General features: G+C 43.4%; 1 protein-coding gene across 7 annotated transcripts in view; it reads right to left on the bottom strand.

Annotated features, from left to right (window-relative positions):
• EPHA5 (EPH receptor A5) overlaps positions 1-17,532 on the bottom strand; it is a 181,713-nt gene that overhangs the window by 72,240 nt on the left and 91,941 nt on the right. For 6 of the 7 annotated variants that reach the window (XM_042049829.1, XM_042049830.1, XM_042049825.1 and 3 more), the window contains exon 4: positions 2,387-2,542. The exons of the other annotated variant lie outside the window; for it this stretch is intronic. In XM_042049829.1, coding sequence (XP_041905763.1) covers positions 2,387-2,542 — 156 coding nt within the window. The remainder of the gene's footprint in view (positions 1-2,386; positions 2,543-17,532) is intronic. 7 annotated transcript variants of the gene reach the window in all.

Genomic DNA, 17,532 nt, shown 5'->3' with positions numbered 1-17,532 from the left:
AACCACTAGCGTCGCTACCTATTCTTTACCGCCCCTGCCAAAATTTTCTACCCCTGCTGCTGAGCTGGGAGAGCTCATGGGGCCCTCCTCATCACCTTCAGCACAAATACAGCAGGACTGGGACAAAATCCTAAGAAAAGCTGCATGGGGAAAGTGAGGGTGACAGAAGCACACGGAGAAGGCTTGGATATTCCACCCTGCTTTTGGGGTGGTAGGCGTGAATGCCAGCAGAGGCGCTGCAATGTCCTCAACTGCAGCTCCGGGGGCTGCAGTGGGCAACAGAAGCTGAGCTGAGCCTTGATCAATATTAAACTTCTCATCTGCCCCAGAAGGACTTGGTCCCCTGCCAAGCCATATCCTAACACAGCTTCAGGCACCATGTCTGGGCTCTAAACTAGCTTACAGTAAGCTCTCAAAACAAAAGTAAAACCCACCCTGAGAGAAAACCACCCAAACAGTAAAAGCCAACAAACACAGACAGCCACCACCAACAAATAAGCACAAAACCCCCAAACAAACATAAAAAGAAAATCCCATGGCATTTGCAGAGTCAGAAATTACAGCCTTTACCCACAAGATTCGAACTACACTGGAAACCTGGGGGGAGACAGGCTCTTGAACTTTCCTTCTTTTTAAGAAGAGTTGCTCACCACACTTGCTTGTGCCTCTCTGAACCCTGCCTGATGCTGCTCAGGCCATAGGCATGCAGAAACATCTTCTTGGGGATGGCAGTTCCTTCCCTGTGCTAATGCACCAGCAGGACAGACTGGATGCATACCCTTCCATTCTGAGAAGGGCAGAGAGCAACACGACTGATGGTGGGCGGGAGGCACAGTGGACCCCAGAGTCTGGCATAATGCTCTCTCAGTTGCTGGCTTTGGTTCTGTCTGCACAGAAAAGCCTACTTTATGAGTGTTTCCAGAGCTCAGGGTGTTTCCCAATACCATGCTGGACCACATTTATCTGATTTTTTCAAGTCACGCCATGGGGCAAAAAGAACATCAAGAAACGCTGGTATCAGGTTTTTCATATTATAACCCACCCTGGCTATGGCTCCGAAAGACTCTGGCATACCTATTTAATAAACTGGGAAGTACTTGCATGACTCACCCCCCCAGACCACTTTGATCTAACAGCACCAGTGATTCCAATGCTGCCCAAGGCTGCCTTCTCCTTCTCTACAGCACAGCTTCCAACAGCCATGCTCCCCTGTCTGGTGAAAATCAAAGGCAGAGTTCAAGGGGCCCAATTCTGCTCCAAGTGCCTCCTGCAGGCAAGCAGAGAGCTGCCAAGGGCAACTTCCTTTGAGAGAGTCTCTCTCCAACAGGAACAGACTTTTTCTTTCCCTTTTTGAAGTGCAAACTTGGGAAGCTAGGAAGGACATCTGTAGTCACTAGGAAAGGCACAAAAGCTGCTACCATCCCTATATGATGCAAAGTACTTCCCTACAGTATGGAAGTCACCTCTGCACCATCATTCAGTGACTCTGAGCATGTATGGAGCCATAAACCTACTTTTTCCTCCACTGCTTAAGTTTCTTGGAAGCCCTAACTGCTCCTGCACCAGTAGTTCAACTCCATTTACAACCACAAAAATTACATTTGGAGCCTGACAGTCCCAGCTCAGATCTGTGCTATACTCAGCAGGACTAGATGGGGGCATGCAAATTGTGGCCCTAAGTATCTGAAACATAAACTGAAAAAGGAACTTTCAAGATACAGCTGACAGGACAGCTCATGGATGGGAAGAGAAGGGTAGAATTAGTGATTCTGATTACACCATCTCCACCTTGGACTCCGGCACCCCAATGTGCCTGCTACATTGCCCGCCCCCTACTCCCAGGGGTAAGTTCTACATTGTGGAGAAGCAGTTTCCATCACAGAGTTTTGAGAAGAGTGACCATTTCCAGGCAGATTGGAAAGATAGGGCTCTCTCCCTGCTTGTTTACTGAAAACAAGCTGTGGGATGACACGAGGCAGGACCATGGAGATTGTATCCATGCTTGCCTGTGGCTGGCAAGCACTACCCATGCTGTATTCCACGTGCGTGCCCCACGCTGGTACCTGCACACGTACCGCACGGATGTCTGGTGCCATGCTGCTGGCTGAGTCCACCCAGGAGTGCAGGGGGACAGACGGAGCATTTGCTCATTACAAAAACCCTTCCTGGCTTTGATGCCAGCTTTTGAAGCAAAAAGCACTGAAAGGTCTCTTCTCATGTAATTGGAAGCACGGTGGACAAAGACAGTGACATTACAAGTGTGTCAAGACTAGTTCAGACTCCAGTGCAGAGCCTGAAAAAGCACATTAGTTAGTAACATAATGTCTAGTCACAGTACAGGAACAGCTCAAAAGGATTAAAAACAACCCTATAAGCACATGCTTACTTGTACAGGCCATTGTAGGTGGGTCTGATTCCTTCCTAAAATAGTGTTCTTCACACAGGCAAGATGTGGATGCTTCATCAAGTGTGTAGCTGTGAGGGGGACATTTGCTGCAGGATGGACTGTGGGGTGAAGCTTTGAAGAACCCAGGTCTGCATACTGTGAAAAGAAGAACCACAGGCTAAGCTCTCCCATCATAAAATTAGTCTCTTTACATTTCCTTTTAAAAAAACCCCATATCTTCAGCTATAAAACAGACAAACACTCACAAGCTATTTAGTTTGCATATTTTAAAACAGTCTATGCTACTAACAGATAGTGCATCCTTAAATATCTGCATGAAAAGAGAATGTGAATTTCTCGATTAGTTTTTTCCCCTAGCATCTGCCATTGCTGGCTATTTATTTTCCTTGTTGAATGCATTAGAGGTAACATCTTCTGGGCTCTGCCTTAGAAAACATTACTGTGATTTTTTTTTTTTTTTAGTCTTAGGAAAACAGGTAAAATACATTTCACGGTTTTTATTTAAGATATTCTACACCCAGAAATCAATGTCTCAGCAAACAAATAGCAACACAGTGGTGGAGGGGATCTCAAGATCGACATCTTTAAGACACTGTGACAAGGCTGCTTCCCTAGGGTCTTTCCCCCCACAAACCTGTGATGAATTTTAAAGTGCTCCATATGACAGACTATTCTGGGTATAGCCTGAATCAGGCATGCTCACCATACAAGATATTCCTTCCAGCTCCGATATATATGCATGACAAGGCACAAAGACTTGATCTGAGAGCTACTTTTTTTCTTACAAATACATGGCTATGGGTAGCTTGGGATTATTTTTTAAAGTAATTTGAAATGAATACAGTAATATCTTGTTTCCATCCTCCTGAAACAAGTGCTTTTTCACCTATGAAAAGCTCTCTGTACTTCACCTGTGTATGCACACTCAACCAGAAGCAGTGACAGCCACAGGTTTGCATGTGTTTTTTTAGGAAAACACCCAGCTGGCTCTGTATCATACCATTATATACAGAATTACAAATGCACTGTTAGCAAAAGGAGGAAATGTTGATTTTCTGTTTGTCTCAAAAGGCAGAGACATGGAGACATGTTAAAGCAGCTCCAAAGTGCTGTTACCTTTTTCTTCTGAATTTCTTTAAATATTTCTGCCCAGTATAATATTAATGATGCACAGATCTGCTATCAGACTTGGTGAAGTTACCTGGAAATCCCAGAGCCTTCCCATCTGCATTCAAGCTTTCCCAGCTGTAATTAGCTTGCAAAGAAAATGAGTTCACAGCGAAAGCACTAATATTATCCCATCAGGAATGTCCCAGACAATCACAGCAATGTGTTAAAATTCAGCAAGTGAGGACAGAATTCATCTTCACCATAGATAAAGTATAGGTTTTTACTAGTGATCCCTTTCCTCTGATGGACCAACTAGGACAACTGCTTCTGAAGTTGGCTCTGCTTCCTGCAGTACCAGAGGAACTCTCTTGACATCTTCCCTGTTACATCAGTAGTTTCTTCACCAAAGGTGAGACACTTGCACATCAATTCCCAACTCCCAGAGCTTTGGTAAGTCTTTGGTGATGAAAATCACTCATGCATCAAATGTGGTGTGGCTCAAGAGCATCCAACAGACCTCCCTGAGGGCCCAGCTCCACAGCCTTGCCTGGACTACGCACCTCTCCCAGCAAGCACCACACAGTCCTGAAGCAGGTCCCAAGCCCAGCACAGGCTGCCAGGTCACCATCATGGATCTGCAGTCTCTCCCCCCTGCCGTAGCAGGTGATCATCTCCCTGCTGACCTCCCCAAACCCAGCATCCCCCCCACACTATTCCCCAGCTTCCCTTTCTTCCCACAAGACAGGTAGAGAACAACTAGTTGGACTGGAGGGATTTACAGGTTTTAAAAATCCTTTTTCCAAAATTGCTCATAATCCAACCAGTATTCCATTCCCAAGCTGTGGTATCCATCTGTAGGCTGCAGTTGTTCTGGTTTGTGCCCAGACACCAGGACCAGTGAACAGATCTAGGGCTGAATCTATTCTTGATGGCTTTTAGCAGACTTGCCACAAAGCTGCCTTCATGCTTTATGGTACATCCCTCAGTTTCCACCACATAGGTAAGTTCTTTTATTTATTTCACAATCACCTTCAAATGCTGCCCTACCTACAGCAAGGACTGTTACACAGTCTCTGGAGAGTCTTCTGGGAGAGCAGACCACCAAATGGTTCCTCTCTAGCCCACAATTTCTATTTCAAAGCCAACTCAAACTCACTTGCACACGCAGACAACAGAGATGAGGAAATGTAAGCACGAAAATGTGCAACATATAATGATGGCAGTGCACATCTAGTGTGTATTCAATGTAATTAGCCCTCAAAAAAGGACTTGAATTTATCTCATTATGTTCTATCAAGACAGACAGAAAATCATTACAGCACAAGAGTTAACTGTGCTTCTATTTTGTGCAAAGCAGCAAATGCAAAACAAGTCAGTTTTCCTTGATAGATTTTCAACGAGGTGGAGCTTGTTGATGATGGTAGGATATGTAGCTCAGCTCAAAGGGAATGTGTGGTTTTCATGAATAAATATAGAGCCAAGAGATGCACAAGGCCAATAACCCATGTTTTAATGAGAGGTGTGAAATAGAACTGACTAGACCAATTTTTCTGTAAACTGCAGGCTCTCATGGGTCAGGTAAGCCCCATCTCTATTCAAAGAGTATTAGGAGGAATACTCAAGAGCATTATGTTACACTGAAGATTTCAGCATGAGTCCTTAAAACAGACAGGCAGCAGAGCAGCATCCTGTCAGACTGAGGTGAAATATTCCTGTGTCAGTTAGAAAGGAAGAATTCAGGGACAGGAGATGGGTTATGCAAAAAAGGGGAGTATAGACAATCAAAATATATGCAAGAAGTGCCACAGTGAATGGTGTTGGCTGAATCCACACACCTGCAGCAGTTGCTCTGGGGAGGGCAGGGGGATTTGCAGTGTTCCCCCAGCACAGTCTTCCAGGCTCTCATGACCAGCAGCTCCTGATGGAAACCCCACTTGCATTCCCATGCTCAGGAGCAGAAGCAGCTGTAGCTCCATGGGTATCTCAGGCATACCTAGCACCTATTACAACACTTTGCTCTGTATCCTTCCCTGTGTTCGTTTTGTACACAACACAAAGGAGAGGACAGCCTGTGAGATGCTTCAAACTGCAATCCTTTATCAGACAGGGATGCGGTGATGAAACAGACCCTCTTTAGATGAAAGCTGACCCAGGGGCACCCTACACTTCCACACTGCAGAGCAAGTATTACAGTAGGTGGATGAGCAGAGTCATGGATGAGCAGAGTCTTGGCTGAGCTCAACAGCCAAAAGCAGGAGCTGGTACCCTGTCCATTTTCTGCCACTGGTGGCAATGTCTCCGACATTTTGGAAATTTGTTTCAGAGCAGAACAGGGCCAAAAACAACTTACCTTGCACGTATCTTGGGTTTTGGTCTCTATCCTACCATTCCTTTTCTGACAGTCAATCTTATAATCTCTTCATAAAGTATACATGACTTTATTTAAAATTACATGGGTGTCTGGTGTTTAATTCCTAATTAAATCTTATTTTAGTCTTCGTATATTTTTATCTCAGTATTTCCAGTTCACCAGCTGTTGAAAGGATACACAGAACTAGCGCAGTACAGTCATACAGATAATGGTACTATCTTTCTTTTAAAGGGGATAGGAAAGCAGGAGAAATAAGATGAGCTTAAGACTCCCCATAATCTGCTGCAAGCCAGCTGAAAAGAAATGAAATCAAGTTTTAAACTGTTGATGAGATCTGCTTCTGTTTTCTTAATATTAAAACTCTTTAACTGATTAACAGCCAGTGATGTGTGAAAATAGTCTTTAAATTAAATTGGTCGCTAGAAAAAAAATTATTATTTTTAGAGACAGCAAATACGCCATAAACAACCTGCTAGTGTTAGGTACAAGTGGGATGTGTTTCTGTTAGTAGCACATCCATTATTAGCAAATCAATTTCACTCTCTTTATTTTTAATAGCAACCACAAAATGTGGCATGCACAGAGCATTAACATCTGCGTAGCCTCTTGCTGCACATTTCAAAGGGGCCAGAGAGAGATGGCTGCAGTGAAGAATGGCAGGAAGAGCATCTTGGGATGGCAATGGTGTGAGCAGATCCCTTAAACCAGCAGCAACTTGATTAGAAAGTGTCTTTGTGCCTTGCAGAGGGGAGCCCACAAGAGCCATGCTGAAAGACACTGGCTCCTGGAACGTGGGTGGATGGAGGTAGAACCACTGGTCCTCTTACAGTGAAAACTGGCCTCTGTGAACAACATGCTGAATGTGCTAGACCAGTAGTAGAGACAGTGAGTACCAGGGAGGAGAGGGGAGAAAAAGCCAGTAACATCAACCAGCTGGGACTACTTGGCAGATTATTTTCTGCAAGCCTTAACATCAAAGGATTTGCAGCTGCATCCCTGGAACCATCCCTTCCCTGAGCTTTGGCTGAAGACTGCAGCCCATGGGCAGGGCTACTCTCCTCTCCAGCTGACCCCTGCTGTCGCTGCACACTGACCCAAGACTACGCATGCTGGAAGCAAGGACCACAGCTGAAGTTTTCCATATTCACATGACCATGTCAGTAAAACCACCCAGCTATCATAGAATCACAGAATCATTAGGCTGGAAAAGACCTCCAAGATCATTGAGTCCAACCTTTGACTGAACACCACCATGTCAACTAAACCATAGCACCAAGTGCCACATCCAGTCATTTCTAGAACACTCCCAGGGATGGTGATTCTACCACTTCCCTGGGAAACCTGTTTTAATGCTTGACAACCCTTTCAGTGAACAAATTCTTCCTGATGTCCAACCTGAATCTCACCTGGTGCAGCTTGAGACCATTTCCTCTCATCCTGTCACCAGTTGCCAGGGAGAAGATTTCCTTCTTAAAGTACGTCCCGCCTTCCTGGACCTATTTGTTATTAAGGAGTGTTTCTGAACCAGTGTCCTGAACAGGCCAAAGTTTGCCCTCTGGAAGTCCAAGGCAGGTTTTGTTGACCCTCTTCCTTACTTCACCAAGAACTGAAAGCTTTATAATTCCTTGGTCACAATGCCCAAGACGGCCTTCGACCATCACATCTCCCACCAGCCCTACTCTCTTCATAAACAGCAGGTCTAGCAGGGCACTGCCTCTGGTAGGTTCACTCACCAGGTGTGTCAGGAAGTTAGTATTCCACACACTCCAGGAACCTCCTAGACAGCCTCCTCTCCACTGTGTTGAGTTTCTAGAAGACATCCAGCAAGTTAAAGTGTCCCACAAGAACAAGGGATAATGTGAAACGTCAGCCAGCTGCTTGTAGAATACTCTGTCTCTTCATCCCATAATTAGTATTAGTGGGAATTCCAGTTTTGTCCCTGTAGAGAGAGAAGCTAGGAAACATGACCCTATAAGCCTTGAAACCCCAGGAGATAAAGAAAAAGTCCAACTTATTACTCTCTTTGCACTCTTGTGATGCTGGGAGGATAAGCTCACAGTACTTAAATGCCTAGGATCAGTAAAGCGACCTTTCACATGTCCCAGAAAATAAAACTCAAACAGGAATTACACTGTCTCCCTTGCAGAGTACCGAATTAGTCTCCACAGTAATCAGAAACCACAAGTGTAACTCATAAGGCAGTGCCACTAATCCACAAATAAAGCTGAAGGACTAAATCTAACAAAAATTAATGAGGATAAGGACACCTACCCTAGATGGAGCACAGGTTATCTGGCTGAACCTGAGGTTTCCTCCCCAGCCTGGAAAGCCCCCTTGTTTCTCCTTCACATCCTCAGTCCCATTTACATTTCCAGACTGCCAGCTTCTTCAGACAGGGACACACAGCTCAAATTGTCATGGCTTTTAAAAGTAACCACAGTGTAAAACTCTCTGCCCCATGGACAGACCCACAGTCCACAATGAGGCAGCTCTCAGCTGGAACACAGGCAGGATTTGGAGGGATGTGTATATGTGCGTATGTGTGTGTGTTTTCAGCTCTGTAGCTCATCAACTCTGCTTTCATTAGCACATTGCTCTGGTGCAGGGAATATGCCTTGAGAGTTGAAGGATCTGAGCAAAAACAAGCTACAAATAAATCAACCCCTGTTCCCCAGAGCTGCCATGCCTTGAAGTGTTTGCACTGAGAAGAGGGGGCTGCTGCCTCTCAGATGTGTCCAAAACCTATAAAAGGGTTTATCGAGGTACAGTCTTTACAATGCGGAATCAATTAAAATGCTGAGAGGCTCCAAGCCTCAGCTTGTGCTCCTGACACGCTCTTTTACTTACAAGAGAAAACAAAACAGAAACCCACAATGGACTGTCTGCATGTCTCCCAACAAGCATAAACATATGAACGCCAAGCTCTTCTAAAAAGTATTTCAAGAACTACAGCAACCCACCACAGAGCATCCTTCTGCAGAATTTACAAGCAGGCTCCCAAGAGCTAATCCTGCCCTCCTTAACAGCTTTCCTGAACTGCAGGCTGACACTGAAATTGCTGCCAAAGCTATAAAGCTATAGAAAAATGTGTAAAATGCCCCGATTATATCTCTTTTAGGCTTGGTCTCTCTATCTGCAATAGTGCTATGTTGCTTCCTGTAGCATGCCTTGGGGATTTGAAGGGAATTAAATAAATACCCACTAATAAAACACTGTAATTCGAAGCTGCCAGTTCACTTCAATCCAGTAGACTTGCCAGCATCTTTCAGGACATCCAGCACCCAATGCTGCAGTCTAAGACCTGCTAAAGGTCCTTTTAAATCATGTCCTGGAGCTTGCTGGACAAGGGAGGCATCTGCAGGGTCTGCACTTTGAAAAAGAGACTCGGCCCCTATCTTGGATCTAAACCAATTCATGCATCTCAAATGGGAAATATTCTTTAAAGCTTTTTTGCTTTTGTTCTAAGAAAACACTGTCTTTTGATGCTGTCTTGCCCAACCCCACACTAACTTAGGCTGAATTATTTCCACTCTGCATTGAAATCAGCTCTAGCTCTGAATACAAAAACAACCTTAAAAACTAGAATATCAATAAATTAGTACTTTCAGTTCCTTCCTCTGAAATACCACTTTTTTCTATCACGTGGCTCACTAAATTGTCACACAACAATTTACGACATAACCGTAGTTGCTAGAAAACTAAGAATTAACTGCCACTAATGACATTAGTGTCTTTGTTCTAAATGGTATAAAACTTCATCACATGGCATCACTCTGAAAAATTCATCAAATTCCAAAGTAAACTACATTTTCAAGACATAAAAATACCTAGAACACAACACATTTGAAAATGCTCATGCTTACATTAGTATCTTAATGGGCTATATTTCTGCACATTCTGACTTTGCTCTAAAGAAGATTTTAAAGCAGTCAATGAGGCAAAACCTGAGTCAAGCCTAAACTCTCAGCAGTGTGATGGAGGAGCAGGGAAAGAGATTTATCCTGGCATATATGCAAACCCACACTATCATTTGGGTTTGATTTTGCAGAAGGAAAGCAAGCTGTGGAAAATAAATGCTCCTAGGGGAAACAGAGGATTTTTCAAAAGCACTCAGCACTGTGCAGGCTTGCTCCCTCAGGCTGTGTCACAACTGCAGGGCTAGATGGCTGTGCTTTGGTTTTGTGGGGGTCTTTCTTTTTGCCAAACTTTCCTGTCCAAAAAAACACTGAGAGAAACTGGTACATTTCTAGAGAAAGCACCACTTAAGGTGAAGTGTCATTTCCTAGCAAACCCAAAATTTCTGTGACCAGCAGCTGCATGCTCTCATCACAGGCAGCATCTGCAGACTTCCTTGCTCTCTGGCTACAAGGGACAAATCCAGATGGATCTCACTGAACCCCAACTATCTGGCTTACAATAAAAAAAGGAAGTCCACATCCTGTTGCTACAGCTTTTCTGCCTATTATATCTATAAAATATGTATCTTCACAAATTTCCCTGTCTCTAAAAATCTGTGTATCTTCACTTTGTTCTGCGAGGTGTGGGACAAACATGCACTTAAATTACTCCTAAATTACTGTCTTTGGTTTTTTAATGAAGACAAACTGAAATCATTTTACTTCCCTTAAGCAGAGGAAGCCATGATTTACAATGCTGCACCTAAAGGAAAAACACAATTTAAGACACAGAAGGCAGCAGAGACACATTTGTTTCTGCACGCTTGTAAACATAACTTGAGATGCCCGGCTCCACATAATCCAAGAGGCACAGGAGTCTGCTTTGGGGGTTTCTGCACACAAAGACACACACGCGGGTTATCCTTTGTTATGCGAATGGCGACTTACACATTCAAGCTGCATTGCCGTGCTAAGCGAGGGGAGGATTGATGGACAAGCCACAGAACTCCCTCGAGTTCAACAGCCACATTGACTGCATAGCAAAAACAAGCATCGTCCCTAATGGCAACTGGGGGACAGGATCCAACTTGAAAATGATGCAGCCAATACCCTCCTGTGTCCATTTTATACACCTATTACAGACAGTAATGCAAAGATCAGTTGGCAAAATCTCCTGGAAAATAGGGCTCTTCAAAGCTACATGTTTGCTGGCACAGTACTACAATAAAAGGGTTTTAGTCTTTTGGTTCAGCCTGCCATAGGGATCTGGAGCCCAACCGGCAAAGAAAGAAATATTCTTTAACTATGTTGTGGTTTGGACAACTGCAAGCCATTGTGGTTAAGAAATATGACGATTGGGAGGATTCATTTTGATGATTTATGCCACGTGTGTTAACCAACATTTTAAGGTTTTAGCCTGAACTAATAAACTGTACATATGTAGACAGTAAAGAGAATTAAAAATTCTTAAAATATTTCCCTCTGATTGGCTCTACCTTGCTCAACTCCGTTTGTGTGAACAAGATTTCTTGCTGGTATAAAATCAGCCTTTCCTCTGCTGAGTATTCGGTCCAAAATAGGCAGCATCCCACCAATCTAGAGTGATGCTAACACCTACTCAAAAGGATCCTTTCAAAGCTGGCATCAAATGTTTAAGGGCTTGTTTGCTTCTAGCTTTATGATCATCTGTCTCAGGAGGTAAATTCGGCAGGATTGGCTGCGGACAATTTGTTTTAAAATTGTTCCTCTGTAATTTATGGCTGAACATATGTCACTCCAGACACATCTATTCAAATTCCATCAGAGGGCGACGGAGATGGATCTTTTACAGTCCTGACCAAAAAAAGATAGGAAGGATTTATCCAGAGTTGACAGAACTAAGTGTGCTAAATGGATTCATGCACAGAACAATGATTCTGGGGAAGTGGTGTTTCTTGGTGTGTGGGTTTTGTTGGGGTATTTTTTTGTCATTGCAAATTTAAGGTACAGGTGATGCTAGCCAGTTTTGCCACAGGCAGGCAGCCGAGAGGTGCACAGAAAAGAAACACGGACATATCTCTTGGGGAACACCTCCCTTCAGTCATGCCTCCTTCCACAGAAGCTTATGGGTTTTTGCACTGGAGCACACTGGTTGGAGTTACAGATGGAGGTCTCACTGAGCTAAATTCTGCCTTGATATGAATATGAGATGCTCTGACCTGTTAGGAGGCCACAAACCAAGGAGTGTGTGCAAGGAAGACAAGAAATTTAACCAGGAAAGCTGAGCAAGCCCTAAACACACAGCCAAGTGCAGAAACATCAAGCAGTTATCCTGTCACATGCAGATAGAACACCTTTATCATTTCAGTTTAATTAACCAGACATAAAATTATTGAGATTATTTGCTAAGTTGATTAAACTACCCCTTTGGGTCAGATGAACACTGCAACACTACAGTTCATCTGCCTTGCCAAGTAACTCCACCAAACAGCTCCTCTTTAGGAACAAGCTCAACAAAGTCAACCTCAACCTGAGGCATTGCTGGCTCTTCCCATGTCAGCATGACAATATTGGGAGCTTTTCTTCTGCACTGCGATCCTTCAGAGAACTTATTTCAGTACAATATCTCCTGTTTCTGGAGGAAAACTTGCTGCATATAAAAAAATGCTCAAACCCAAGATAAAACAATATAACTTGACACTTTAAACCTTCTGGTTCTGAAGCCAATCTCAGTACTATTTGGGCAGGGAGCCTTGTGGCTTTTGGCTGCTGGAGTTGGGTCATCCTTGCCGTGAACTAGCTAGAACTGCTGTGACTCCAGCCCAGTCAGAAAAAATCCAAAAGCCCAGAGAAAAAAAAAAAAAAAAAAGCAGTTATATCCCAAGAAGATATTTTATCAGACTATAAAAAGTACTTTTCTGAGACAAAAGCATAAATTGGGAGGAGATGTCCTGCTAACATCCCAGTCCCCTGCCTCTTCTTATGGGCTTTGTTCTTGCCCCAGAAATAGCTGTTTGACATATGCGACTGTTCCAGAAATTCACATATGAAGCAAAAAGTAAAGCAGAGCAAACACTGCCTTCCCTCTTGCTACACGAAGCCTTGCCATGATGTCCTTCGTGCCAAATCCATTTCCCCATACCATAAAGCACTAGCCTGAAGCACATCTTGCAGCAACAATGCTGGCCATTCTCACAGGCTTTTTATTTAAGATTGTGAGCTGCCAAAGCTTAATTTATGGAGATTTAATTCTCAAACTATTATAAAGGAATACTGTTGCTCACATGTAGCTCACATGGCTCTCCAGCTATATCCAAAGAAACAGGCATTGCCTTTACAAGCCTATTTGCCCTGGAAACCCAGCACTTCTTTTATTTCTAATTTTTGCTGCATCTCTGCACCCTTGCACTGTATCAACTTCAAAAGTCTTTCTAAGTTAGCTTGGGGAAAAAAAAACCAAAGCAAACCTTCTGCTTTACAGAAACCATTCATGTTGGGTTTCTTCACGGGAAGACTGGAAGACAGCAAGCGGGGAGAAAAGGGAGCAGTTGGCATGGGCGCAAGGGCAGTGCACCCTTGCTTTGGCATACTTATGCCTCACAAGAAAAAAGACTGCAACCTCCTTGCCTTGGATCTCATACACAACCACCCTCAACAGCCTGCCACTCCTCATTGCCAGCTCCAATTCCACACCTTGTTTTCAAAGCTTTGTCAAGTGCTGTGGCATCTATCCTGCCCAGTAGGTAAGGATGGTACAGGAAGATGCTGCCTGTCCTCTCAGCAGCCCTGAAATGTAGAGACTGCAAGAGAATATGAAAAATCAGTCTTGTCATGACGAAGAAAAAAAAAACAAACCAAAACCTGAGAGGGAAAAAGAGTTTCCTAGCCTTTTTGAGAAGAAAGCCTGAAAATGAGAACACCAACAGCAAAATCAGCTGAAGGCAAATGTAAGAAGTCCACTATTAATTCTTTTATTTGAAGAGGTACACTTTGCACTGAAAGACCAAATGGGAGTTTCCTGACTGAAGCATGGACTGGTAATATTTTCCTCCCTGCCATCTCTTGGCCTCCCCAATATCTAGCATCCATTCCATTTGGATGCACTTCTGGATGTTGGTTTCTTTTCAAATGCACTAGAGAGCAGCCAGAAACCTCTGTGGCTCTGAGACTTAGCCCAAATACCATTCACAGTTTATTTTCTTCAAATTTGTGCAAGTGGTAAAAACACAAGGTTCATTATTCCACGCAGAAATTCTCTCATCATCCAGCCAAATTTAAAAATAAATAGTTGCAATTAAATGTGTCGCTACATTATTTATGTAGATGCATTCAATTTGTAGAAAGCTGCTATAAAAATACTCCCCTTCAATCCATAGGAAATTTATTGCACTTTTATTGTATATTTCCTTCTCCCTGCTCAAATGTATGTTGCTCCCTGCCTTTTTTTTACCCGTGTTACTTAACACATCATTTTCCAGCCACTGTTTCTCCTACATTTGTCTTGAAAGAATGAGGGATGAAATCCAAATCCAAATGTTTCTTGATTATTTGTGAACAAGGCTGCTAAATGATTACTAGACAGATAATTCCAGTATTTCCCTTGCAATCAAGCACCACTCCTTGTCTGTGCACTTGGCTCTTACAGCTGTTGGGTAAATGATATGCACCAAGGCTGCCCAAGGCTTCAGAGTGCATATTAATTCTGTCAGGAACTCCAGACACCCTAAAGAATTGTTAATTTAACAACAGACTGTGAAATTATTTTTTTCTTTCTATATTAATTTCGGTGCTATTTGAAAGTGACTTCACTGCCCTGACTGTCTTTTGGCTTGAAGAACAGAGGGTATTTCATCCTGTGAGGAAATAACTGGAAGCTTTCTCCCCAGCATTCCCTATATTCATAACCAAATATGTGAAATAACTGCTAATAAAAACAGGTTAACTTGTTGCAGGTGTTCCTCTGTCAATTTAGCCAGGTGATATTAGGAAAATCTGACAGGAAGCACAGTGATATATTTAATTTGTGCCTTGACATTTTGATTCTGTTTGTTAGAGTGTATGTGCAGGGATCTGGCTTTTTCTCCAAGACCTCTATAGCTGTCAGTCTGTGCAAACAGGATTTGACAAGATGTCCATTTAGCAGGATGGGAGGGCAAAGGAAAAAAAAGAGAGATGGAGAGACCAGGTATCTGGGTAAAGCTGCACTGCAGTGCAAAAATGGATGCTTTACACATACCGAGCAACTTGAAAAAAAAGAGCAGCTTGATATGCAGGATCTGAGACAGTTTGCATCCTTTAATCAATAGCTCCTTCGAGAAAAGTAGCCAAGAATAACAAAAATAGATGGCAGAGGAGAAAGAAGACAAAAGGCCAGAGTTGGGGAAGGCATAGGATCACTGCACAATCACCCACAGAAAAGATTTTTGGCTAGTCTTAATTGTTTTTTAAAAAGAGAGAGAAAAAAAGGATGCTTTCATTTGCTTGAGAGAAATTGGATTTAAGAATAAATCTAAATAGGAAGCTTTGCTTTCCAAGGCTGCCGTTTTCCAGCCTGAGGAAAGATGCAGAAGGTGATGAAGCTATCTCTTCCAGGCATAAGGTAGGAATTTAGAAGCCTTCAGCTTGTTTCTCCCTGCAAAGAACTTTGGACCAGAAGCAAGCAAATAATTTACAATGAAATAGAGTACAAAATAGCTACAAAGATGAAGCAACAGAAAATGAATGTTGCATTTAAACAAGACAGTAACTAGAGTTTAGAGATCTATGGTAACTGGCTGGTGTATAAAGATAAGAAAGGGATTCTGATAGTCTGGGTGATTCCTGCATCTCTGCAAGCATGTTTTAAAAGCAAAACTGAATACACACCTCTGGTTAAAATTCAGACCAAAAGTGTTAAATAGTGATGTTTAACCATACCTTACCTTTCAACATGCGCCAATGTCACTACAGGGCTTCTGCACAGCATCAGCCACACTAGTGCTGCCTACAGGCTGCATGACCAGGCAAAGGCTTGCCTTTTCCTCCTCCAGAACGCATGACAGCTGCTCCCAACACATCTACACCAGCCTGCTGAGAGGCATCTTCCGCTTGCCCTCTTCTCTCAAAGGCCATGCCACTGAACACACAGTTTTCATCGTCCAACGCATATGAGAGATCAGAGGAAGAGTCCAGCCCCCAACTCACATGGGACCAGCTGGGTGCTGTCTGATGGACAGGAGAGCTGGCCATCCCATGGCTACGGGAGGACACATCCCATACCACCACGCATCCATCAACCTACAGCTCTGCCTGGGAGCAGTGCCAAACCACAACACCCACAGCTGGGCCACACACCTCCAAAGCCACCAAACCTGGGCCCAGACATCAGGCGGGTCTGCAAATGACCTGCTGTCCCCAAAAAAGGGAAGGCTTGAAAAACGTTTGTGTCAAAGAGAACCCATGACAGACATCCCTGAGCAGTTTTGCACCTTCACAGCACTCCTGTATATCACCTCTGGCATAACTTGGTGAAAGGAGACCTCAGCTGAGCAGAGCCAGTTGTGTCCTCCTTACCTTGCTGCTCCACCGAGGTAGAAAATAGGTATTACTGCAGCCATAAAGTGCTTACAATTATGGCTGCAAACCCAGTAATCTCCACTGATGTAGGTAAATTGCTGACCTCTCTATCACTGTTACTTACGATGCAAAAAATCCTTGGGTTTTCTCCACAGCTTAATAAAACCTGTGGGGAATTGGCGCAAGGCTTTCATTCCTCATAGCCAGTCTTTAATGTAGAAGTCGAGATTTCCTGGAGGGGAACTGAATGGTTTAGAATAATTAATGATTTACATATAGAGCTGTCAACAAAGATACATGGTATTAAGTTACCGTGATGAAGGGTTCCACCTTCTCAGTTGCTACTTCGGATTTAATTTTATTTAAAAAAATCTGTATTTTAATTCCACTCACATTCTGCAATTGCTAGAAAAGTGGCCTGAAGCGGACAGCAAGAGGAGAGCACTAAATCGAAGGCTTAAATCACTTCTTCCTCAGTTCCCCCTGGCAGATTTAAAGAGCAACGTGGCACTAATGCTTTCAAATAATATACTGTTGGACCTGACACAGCAGAGAAACTCTGCTTCAAATCACACAATGGTCCAGATGACCATGCAATTACAATTAACCTCCTGCCCACTGTGCCTGATGACAAATGATCATGTGAATGATAGACTCAGGAAAGGACCCAGGTATCAAAAAAATTATTTCTGATTCTTACATATTTAAAAAGCCATTTTCAGTTAGGAAAAAGCCAAGGGACACTAATTTTAGTTTTGCATCCAAAAGAAATGAATAACCCTTGATAATACACATGCAGGCATAAGCACAGGCTGTCAGCCTTCTAGCAGCAAGAGGGATGCATGGAAGTCTCCTTCTGCCAGAGCGCTGTAATCGGAAAAGTACTAATATCCTCCACTGCTATAAATCTCAGCCCAGACCAGAGAGCATGAATTTTGTCCATACTGGATAAAAAAAAGGTAATATAACCTCAAATAGCATGCAATACTTTTTGGCACACTTACTGGGCCCATGGGGTTCGCATTACAAGGTCAGTAAGTAGGGAGTTCTCCTGTGTTGTTCCATCAGGTTTTGTGCTTCTTCTGCTTTATGCCCCTCATCTCCTACTTACCTCGAAACCTCTCTTTACCAGGGAGCATCCTCCTCTCTCTGCTCACACAGCATCTTCAGAAGAAAGCAGAGCTATTTTCCAGTCTGCTTCCTCTGCAGAACAG

This window comes from Corvus kubaryi, unplaced genomic scaffold (genome assembly GCF_017639235.1).
Source record: "Corvus kubaryi isolate FWS band 111438036 unplaced genomic scaffold, C.kubaryi_AGA036_p1.0 71, whole genome shotgun sequence".
NCBI classification, from domain to species: Eukaryota; Metazoa; Chordata; class Aves; order Passeriformes; family Corvidae; genus Corvus; species Corvus kubaryi.
This window is presented reverse-complemented; position numbering and strand designations above follow the sequence as displayed.